Source organism: Cynoglossus semilaevis, chromosome 8 (assembly GCF_000523025.1).
Source record: "Cynoglossus semilaevis isolate Cse_v1.0 chromosome 8, Cse_v1.0, whole genome shotgun sequence".
In the NCBI taxonomy this organism is placed as follows: Eukaryota; Metazoa; Chordata; class Actinopteri; order Pleuronectiformes; family Cynoglossidae; genus Cynoglossus; species Cynoglossus semilaevis.
The window spans coordinates 3,585,843-3,595,163 of NC_024314.1; the positions used below are offsets into that span (position 1 = coordinate 3,585,843).

The following is a 9,321-nucleotide window of genomic DNA, read 5'->3' on the forward strand; positions in this document are numbered from 1 at the left end:
AAATTTATTTTTACATGGATATTTGTGCACAAAATGGTATTTTTTTCATTTTTGCATTATATTTTTTAGGTTAGTTCAGTCCAATTTATTCTATTGTATCATTCTAGTTGACTTGTGGTCTATGGGATATTTCTAATTGTATTCTATCCAAATGTGTGTATTTAGAGTCATTCGTCACTGTCAAAATAAAAATAAAACAAAAGTAAGAAATGCATTTATTTTGACAAGAATCTGCTCTCCTCCTTGGTTTTATTTGTTATGCAATTGCTGAGGTACAGGACTTGAAGCAAAACCTTATAATTTTAACAATAAACCACAACATTCAACTGTAGCAACAGACTGTAACAACACAAACATCAAAGTGCTTTCAGGTTAATTACCTTTTCAACATTTATCCCTTTACATGCCTTTTTTTTTTTTCAAATACATATTAAATAGGCTGTTGTTGGAGTATTAAACAGTAAACCACAAACAGCTTCTCTGAACTTGGCAGTATATTGTTTTTTTAGATCAACAGAACTTCAGGGGCTGTGGCAGAGCTCCCTTACACTCACAGCTTCTCCTCATGAACACTGTCCTCGAAGAGGCTGAGCAGATTCTTTGGTTCAAAGTTACCTAGGGGTACAACCCCGTCTATTTCATCCAAGTTGAAATGGGGCCACCTAGTGGACTTGTTGGAAGAGGGCCGGCTGGGCGTTGACTTCCCACTCCTGTGGACAAAGTCGAGGTCTGCACAACAGGGACTTGCATTCGGTGTGAGCGTCTCACAGACTGGGCTTGAATCCATGCTGGACCGGTTCTGAGCTTGGTCTCTGAAATCTGAGTGGAGGGATCTGTGGACAGGGCTGTGGTGACCGTTGGCCTGAGATGCTTGGAGGGGAGTGGATGTACTTTCTACAGACCAAAGTCTGGATCGGACCCTGTACAAATAAAGCAAAAAAAATTGATTAAAGTTGATTAAAGATTGAAAATATTTGACAATTGTGTATGGTTCGTATCTGTTAGTGAGGTCATGTCCTGGGTAAAATGTAAATATAAAAATATTGGTGTGGATACATGACATATGAAAAGCTGTAAACTAGGAATTATTTTAAAAAAAGACTAAAAAATGTTTCTGAATGTTTTAGTGTTAAATTTGCAATGGGTATATTTTGTTAAAAAAAAAATCATGAATCATATGATTATAATGATCAACATTTAAGCCTTTGTGTCTCACATCGGTGGTCCATGTGTAGTCAGTTACCTGTCCGAGTAGGTGGGAGAAGGCTCTGGGTTAGCTGGATCCATCAGAAACACTGCATCACGCTCTGGGCTGCCCGAGTCAGCGTTGATGGCACTGAGGGACAACGTAAGATCCCTGTCCCAGCTGTCCCTGGAAGGTGTGCTGGGCAGCGGTTTGTTCCATTGAGGAAGAAAGGACAAGTGAAGCGAGGACAGCAGTTTGCATCCAAAGCAAAGCACCAGCTACAAAAACAAAGACCAGAAATGTAAAAAAACAATACAAAAAGGTCACAATACTAAAACGATTCATTGTTCATTAGTACGTTTATGTTAAAGTAGGTTCTGTCGTTGTAATGATGAATGATGACTCCAACATAATTAGAAGAGCTCCTGTAATATTATCATTACGTCACCAAATATTAACCCAACGCTACACAAAACACACGCAAAACGGACTTTTGTTCACATACAGTTTAAAGCTAATGTCCATGTTTTAGTCGAAGTGAGGTTGTGGCAAAAAGTCATTTCCTGCAGCTATTAATGTTGCCATTGAGGAGATATATGACTAGCTCTAAATCATTATAATATATTATCATTATAGCATTGAGGGTTGAGGTCACTGGTTAACAGAGTGCACGGTCCTACAAGTCAAATCTGACTTTGGACACGTTGTTTCTTTAAGAATGGGTGCTGGTCTATTTGATATTCTAAAAGTATTTCAATTTTTTTCCAAGGGCCTGACCCATGTTATTTTATATTTATTTTTTGCTTATTTATAGCTGCATTTCTTACCCTGCCTTTTATTCATTAGGGTTGCACAAAACATCTCCTTTCGGGTTACCTGGCATATGGAGGTCAGTGTCAGTAAACTTTCAGTGAACAGCAGATAAATGCGTCTCTTCCACCTGTGTCTCCTGATGGAAGGGAATGCAAGAAGCTCAGAGACCGACGGCCTATCAGAGGGCTTTGGAGCGAGCATCATGTGCAGTATTCTTTGTAGCTCAGCTGACAGGCCTGTGCGTTTGGAGGGTAAAGGTCGAAGACATTAGTGACGGAAGAAAAATAAAACAATAATAAAATATATATATATACATATATATATACACATATATATACATATATATACTGTACATATACATATATACATATATATATACATATATACATATACATATATACACATACATATATATACATATACATACATATACATATATACATATATATATATACATATACATATACATATATATATATACATATACATATGCACATATACATATATATATATATACATATACATATATATATATATATACGCACACACACATATGTATGTATGAAAGCAATGTTACCATCGGTAACCTCTGGGGGTAAGCGGCCTTGTCTGAGCTGCTGCCAGCCTTCTCCTCCATTTGGGATTTCAATGTTACATGCAATCTCCAGAATCGAAACACCCAAACTAGAAAAAAAAACAAACAAACAAACATTGTGGAGACCAGTTTGATATAATGTAAAAGATAAACGAATCATTTTCATGTCATACTTATACACCTGAAGATATCTGCAGCAGGTCCGTATTCTCCTCGGAGGAGCTCAGGGGCCATGTATCTGGGATCGCCCTCCTGTGCATCCTCCATTACTTTCCCCCCTTCAGGCACTGCATCGCTGCGTCCGAGCTGGAGCAGCAGCCCAAAATCGCACAGTTTAAGACGGCCGGAGTCAGTGATGAGGATATTTGCAGGTTTCAGGTCCAGATGGACAAAACCATGAGAGTGCAAATGTTGCAGAGCTGAGAGGAGGTCGCACAGATAGTCCCAGGCCGCAGCTTCATCTGCAGACATATTAACGGATATGTTAATTCTTTGAGATCATCATCATCATATAAAAAAAAAAATATATATATAAATTACATATTCATTTAAATGCCCTAACATAAAAAGTGAAACATCAGCTGCACAGATATCTTAATTTTAAAAATTAAAAACTATACATATTTTAACTAATCAAACAGGACATTTTATTACAACACTTTGACCTTAAACAGCATACATATTAAAAAGTTTTATGCCAGGAGTCACCAACTATATTTGTTGGAGGGAAAGAAAGGCTGGATGTTATCAGTACCAATATGTTGCTAATGCACTGATAAATCATTTATATAATAGAATAAGAATAAGAGGTCAAAACATTTGTACGTCTTATAATGTTCTGTGATGGAAAAAATGTTTTTAACAAGGACATTTCTGCAAGAAAGGCAGATGTAATGATAAAATATTTTTGGTCTAGTCTCCCCAACACTTTAAATGCAACTGTCTTTTCATTTGTTTAACGTAAAAAATTAGATGTTATTAGTGCATTTATCTCGTTTGTTACAGACTTGAGCCGAGAGGCAGGTTCTCAGCAAACTGCAGTAAGCTGGTGCTGCACAGCTCTGTCTGAATGTACAGGCGACCAAACTCCTCCCAGGCGGCAAAGAAGTTCAGGATGTGAGGGTGAGGACACAGGCACTCATGGTTCCTGGCTTCCTGAACACAGCGGTTCCTCTCGTTGTTGCCTCTGAAGCGACAAGCAGATCGCTTCACAGCATACAAGCGGCCATTTTCATTGCTTTTCACCTAAAAACAAAAACAAAAAAACATCTGTCTTATATATTTTCTGTAAAGAACTAATCTTGTCAAAGACAAAACATTAAAAGCAGACAAATGTGTATTTTGGCAAATGTTTTTAAACCCTAACAATACAAAGTAGTTTTATTCCATCTGTAAGGATTACAACACTGACCTACTAACTCAGGCTCGGGCAAACTAAGGCCCGGGGGCCGGATGTGGCCCGTTTAACTTTTGAATCCAGCCCGCCAAACTTTTCAAAATTATATAATTTATTTATATTATCATTTTAGTTCTGCTTTTTGCCTGCAATACCCACATTTCCCCAATAGAGGGCGTAGAAAATGATAAAAGCATTTTTAGAATTTTAGCCTTTATGCATGACTTTTACATGTCATTTGTCTTAGTTCTTAGCCTGTACTAACACATAGTATGATAAACAATTTTTACATGGGCATTTTAACTCACCTTGTAGACTTCTCCAAAGGACCCACATCCCAGTAGTCCTAAATTAGTGAAGCACTGACTAAAATAGGACTGCGATTTCTTGGGATCATAAACTGAATTTGGACGAACGGGCTTCCTTAGGGAATCGGACAGCGGTGTCCACGGCGACTGAGGCTTGAGGAACATCCTGCTCACAGAGGGTAAGCCCTTAGATGGGGCCAGTGGAGGCAGGGAATGTGAAAGGTGCACAGGAGAAGAGTCAGAGGAGTTGGACATGGACAAGGAGAAAGGGGGGTGACGCTTTTTGAGGAAGAAAGACTGCTCTGCCAGAGAGAAGTGGGCGGGAAGGGAGAGCGGTACCCCGGGTGTTGTGGTTTCCAAGGTAACCGACATGGTATCAACTTTTTTGTAGTTGGTCTCTTCGGAGGTGGTGTTCTGCAAAAGTCAAGAGAATATTTAAGAGACCGGTAACATCAACTCACAATACAGGAGCTCCTCAGTTTGTGACGTCATCCCCCCACACCGTTTCGTGGTTATGTCACTATCTAACATGCATTTATTTAAAAAGTTGTATTCCATATTCATTCAAATATATGGCATTGAAACAAAATTTGCATGAGAACTTGTATATGTCATCACGCGGAATCATACGCAGGAGATAGCTTTGGTGGGTTGTACACTATATATTGGTTTGTACGAGTTAATCGCACTGTAGGAAAACAATTCTGACGTAAGGTCGGTCATTTTTAAGATCAAAAAAGATTTCACACTAATAACGAATAAAACCAGTGTCAATAACCAACACAAACTGGATGGACACCGGACACTGTATATTTCTGAATTTTCTAGTGCAGACTTTTACTATTATGCCCTGTTCTGCCTGTAACTGTAACTGTTCTGTCATCTCACCACAGTCTACAATGTTGTCTACTGACAGAACATAATAATAGAAGCACTTTTTACGCCATTCTTTCATTCCATTTAAATGAATAGAGAAGTTTGAAATTGTGAAGAAAAAGCAAAACAGTGATGACAATATATATATATATTGTATACATATTATATATATATAACCAGTCTATATTGGTTTAAAGGCAGTATAGACTGCCTTTAAACCTGTTTAAGGGCAGTATAGACTGCCTTTAAACCCAAAACAGGGTCAAAGAAAAAAGCAAAACACTGGCGAGATAATGTGCTATCACACGAATTGTGTTTACGTCATCTTAGAGGCTTTTGTTCGAAACTGAGTGAAAAGATGAAAGGGCTGACGTCACATCGTTACAGTCCTTAACGTACTTTCCAATCAGCAGGAGACAGAAACTAACACATTAGCGCTTGATAACCTGTCACTCTTTTTTGCAACCATCGAGAAGAAAACCTCTCCATGAAGTATATGGATGACACTAACTGCCGTTAAAAAACCCCCCAAAACATTCGTAAAACAGTTAGCCAAGCGAAATTTGTCACACATTTTAAATATATCAAGAACAAAGTACTTAAATTCTTCCTGCAAATGTGTTGCTGTCTTTATTCCTTTATCTGTCCTAGCACCGATAAACGTCTTTTTCTATTTTGCTAGACATTGACACACTAAACCGTAAGACAGTTAGCTTACCATCTAATGACCCTCTAAATAAGTTAAAGTGACTGACAGTTCGGTCAGAGCAGAGTTCGGTAACGTTGCATTAAATTAAAACTTTCCACATTATTATTTTTTTTTAATTCGCTTGTTTTTAACCAAACAAACCTGCGTCTCCAAATCCACCCTTCAATCCTGCTGGAACCACCTCGCGCCAAATTCTGAAAACACGCAGTCCTACGGACCTACGTGCAGTGGATCCATCCTACGTAACGGAGTAACGCAACTTCCGCACGCGGAGCATTCTGGGATTTTAACACAGGGCTGGCGCAACTGATCTGCTAGCTGACCACTTGAAATGGTAACTTTCTAGTATTATTATCGAACCTGAGGTACATTTGTTTATGTGGAGGAAATGCTTGGTTAAGTTGAAGACTTAATTTTAATGATTTGTGAATTGACAAGAGATGTGTGACCTAGTCGTGTTAATTTGAGTAGTGTTTGGTATTTAGCATTAGCTACATTTGCTATACGTAGTCGCCTTCTGTGAAACGAGGAAGCTTTACGTTACGTCAGACAGCTGATCGGTCTAACAAGTCAATAAAACCATTTATCACGGACTTGGGTAAAATAAATGCTATATTATTTAGCTCCGTATTGTTTTATATAACGCATTTATAGCTAGGCCTACTACCAGTTAAGTGGTTAGCTAATAGGTCATTTAAATTGCTGTGGTGTGAATAACGCCAAGATTAAAAACTCATAAGGGCTAATTCATAAGGGCTTGACTTTGGGCTTGCGTTTAATTCATAAGGGCTTGACTTTGGGCTTTCAAACTGAAGTGTCAGAAGTAATTTCATGTCACCAAAACGTCCTCCCATTTCTTTTCGAAATATACCGTATTTATTTCAGTAGTAGTTGCCCCACAAACAATTTATTCTCCTCTGTTTTCAGGACGTGTTTTTGATGATTCGGCGTCACAAAACCACAATCTTTACAGATGCCAAGGAATCCACTACAGTCTATGAGCTGAAGCGAATTGTTGAAGGAATTCTTAAAAGACCACCTGAAGACCAACAACTTTACAAAGTAAGTTTAAGGCCAAACATGTCATTTTTTTTGCCATTACAGACTCAATGCGATTACATCAGCAGTGAGTGTAGTATAACTACTGATTCAGTTGTTAAAAATGGGTTGCTTCTGATAGACAAAGCTGTTAGCCAATACCTCCCTGGAATACTTTGCTATATAAATATATATATATAAAAGTGTTTCATTTAATCTGTATGCCATCAGCAAATATATCCTCACATTCTCTTGTTCTGCAGGATGACCAGTATTTAGAGGACAGCAAAACTTTGGGGGACTGTGGTTTCACCAACCACACAGCCAGACCTCAAGCTCCAGCCACAGTTGGCCTGGCCTTCCGTTTAAATGGTAAATCTAATTTTGTCCAGAGAGTTGTTGTTGTTGTTGTTGTTTTTAAACATAAATGAAACATTACACACTTACTGCTTTCTCTATTTAAAACATTTACACAAATGTTCCCGCAGTTGTTTGTAACATTTTGCCTGTTTTATTAATGTCTCAAGGCAACGTCCGTTTGCCAATCCTCGTATAATTAGTCAACTTTTGTGATCAGTTTTTTACAACATTGGCACATGTGCAACTCTACCCTTTGCGTTTCCTCTCCTTCAGAGGACATGTTTGAGCAGCTGCATATCGAGGCCTTTTCCAGCCCCCCCGAACTTCCTGATGTGATGAAGCCCCAGGATTCCGGCAGCACTGCAAACGAACAGACGGTGCAGTGATACTGAGGAGGAGGCAGGGTCGGAGGGGAGGATGGAAGGATGTGCGAGCGTGTGGATTAACTGCAGCGACAACGCTGCGGGGGCAGAGGAAATGTAATATAATTTCAGTAAATGGTTGGGAAGATAATTTGGGTAACGACGTTCAGTAAAGTTACCTTCATGCTATGATCCCAGCACTCCTAAGCAATCTGCTTCACAAAGATATTTTTAACTCTTTGTTTTTCACACATGCAGTGCTGCTTCTCCACTCTTGCTCTTAAGCACCCACTACTCGAACATGTTGAAAGGAGACATTTAAAAAAAAAAAAAAGTGCGAGTTGCATTTGTGTGCGTGCCTGTGTATGTATGTATGGGGTGGGGTATAACTATTGTCATAAAAATTGCTGAGAGGGTTGAGGTGTAGTCGTGTCAGTGCTTTAGAAGTAACATGCATGAATAAGAAACATTTAAAACAACAGCTGCAAAATCTCAGAAATATTTTTTTTTTTTTTTTTTGCGTATAGGCCTCTCCACGTGCCTCTCCTACTTCTGTTGTATATTTGGTTTGACTTCATAAAAGAAAAGAACTTTATGTTATTGTTACTTTTTTTTTTTCTTGTTGTTGTGTTCTGTGTTTTACATCTCAGTTCTTTGTGTGTTTCATGCACTGAGACCATGCCAGATACCTCTTACACAGCAGAGGGACTTGTTGGTCAGAGGACTCTTTGTCTATGACATACAGTAAACACCAGGGAAGCATTTTCTTATGTTAATCGTTAGTTTTTAAAAAGAACTGCATAAGTTATGTCACAATTGCCAGTTTGGCACCTTTTTCTAATCACATAGTCTGTAACTGTAAGTTTGCTTAATTAAATGACTTTTTTTGTTCTTTTGTTTTTTATGTTGTCCTTTGCTTTCAATACATAAATGAATGTTTGTTTCAGCTAGTTAGGGAGTAATATTGGTAGTCATGCCTTAAAGGGGAAGTCTGGTGGTCTGTTAAACGCTGAGCCTCTCCGTGGCCTGTAGGTAGTGCTAAAGAGGCATTTGAAAGGCTTGTTCTGTGAGTCCAGCTCATCACTATAACATTGTAATATCAAACAATATCAAACTACTTTCCACTAGAATTATTTGCAAGGCATCGCATGTACTGTAACGTATGACAGCTCCAGCACAAGAACTGCAGAGACAAAGCAGAGTCGTTGTTTATTTTTAATATGCACAGCTTTGTTTTCTGAATTGCTGCGGTGTGTGGAGATGTCTATTAAAAAATAACCAGATAGCAAAAGAAAACCTATTGTGTGCTAATTGCTACAGACGGACTATTGTCAAAATAAGGCATTTAAACCCTTTTTTTATAGTTTTAATTATGTGACTTTTACTTTCTAAATATATACATATTGTATTGTATTGTATACATGATGTATTAACTGATCCAGGGCTGGAGTTTCAAGAAAGATTCTTTGCAAATGTATTCATTGTGATTCACTTCCGCTCAAGAAAAACATTCAGTCCGCACGGTTAATCACACGTATGATTCTGGAATGCCTAAATGAATTAAGAAATCTTTAAAGTCACCCTGGCTCCAGCATCAGTAAACAACATCCATCCATCCATTTCATCAACCTAATCCTTCCTGCAGGTGGCGAGTCCACTGGAAGGTACCAACCGCCCT

General features: G+C 38.4%; 2 protein-coding genes across 2 annotated transcripts; one reads left to right on the forward strand and one right to left on the reverse strand.

The window, feature by feature from the left end:
• Nucleotides 1-214: 214 nt before the first annotated feature.
• pkmyt1 (protein kinase, membrane associated tyrosine/threonine 1) lies at nucleotides 215-6,132 on the reverse strand. The gene is made up of 8 exons (XM_008314045.3): nucleotides 6,025-6,132; nucleotides 4,299-4,712; nucleotides 3,602-3,839; nucleotides 2,776-3,055; nucleotides 2,577-2,683; nucleotides 2,063-2,235; nucleotides 1,244-1,464; nucleotides 215-920 (listed from the first exon to the last, which is right to left on the reverse strand). The coding sequence occupies exons 2-8, from the start codon at nucleotides 4,668-4,670 to the stop codon at nucleotides 551-553; spliced, it is 1,761 nt and encodes a 586-aa protein (XP_008312267.1). The 5' UTR covers nucleotides 4,671-4,712; nucleotides 6,025-6,132; the 3' UTR covers nucleotides 215-550.
• Nucleotides 6,080-8,534, forward strand: LOC103381611 (elongin B). The gene is made up of 4 exons (XM_008314046.3): nucleotides 6,080-6,217; nucleotides 6,811-6,945; nucleotides 7,185-7,293; nucleotides 7,555-8,534. Exons 1-4 carry the CDS (start codon nucleotides 6,215-6,217, stop codon nucleotides 7,665-7,667), a joined length of 360 nt encoding a protein of 119 aa, XP_008312268.1. The 5' UTR covers nucleotides 6,080-6,214; the 3' UTR covers nucleotides 7,668-8,534.
• Nucleotides 8,535-9,321: the final 787 nt, after the last annotated feature.

Excerpts from the sequence above, each read along its gene's own strand:
- LOC103381611 (XM_008314046.3), top strand. Across the intron at positions 6,946-7,184 it reads AAGACCAACAACTTTACAAA|GATGACCAGTATTTAGAGGA; the intron begins GTAAGTTTAAGG and ends CTTGTTCTGCAG. Across the intron at positions 7,294-7,554 it reads CCTGGCCTTCCGTTTAAATG|AGGACATGTTTGAGCAGCTG; the intron begins GTAAATCTAATT and ends CCTCTCCTTCAG.
- pkmyt1 (XM_008314045.3), bottom strand. The coding sequence starts at position 4,670 with ATGTCGGTTACCTTGGAAACCACAACACCCGGGGTACCGCTCTCCCTT. Across the intron at positions 3,840-4,298 it reads CCTTTGGAGAAGTCTACAAG|GTGAAAAGCAATGAAAATGG; the intron begins GTGAGTTAAAAT and ends TTTTGTTTTTAG. Across the intron at positions 1,465-2,062 it reads CACTGACCTCCATATGCCAG|CTGGTGCTTTGCTTTGGATG; the intron begins GTAACCCGAAAG and ends TTGTTTTTGTAG.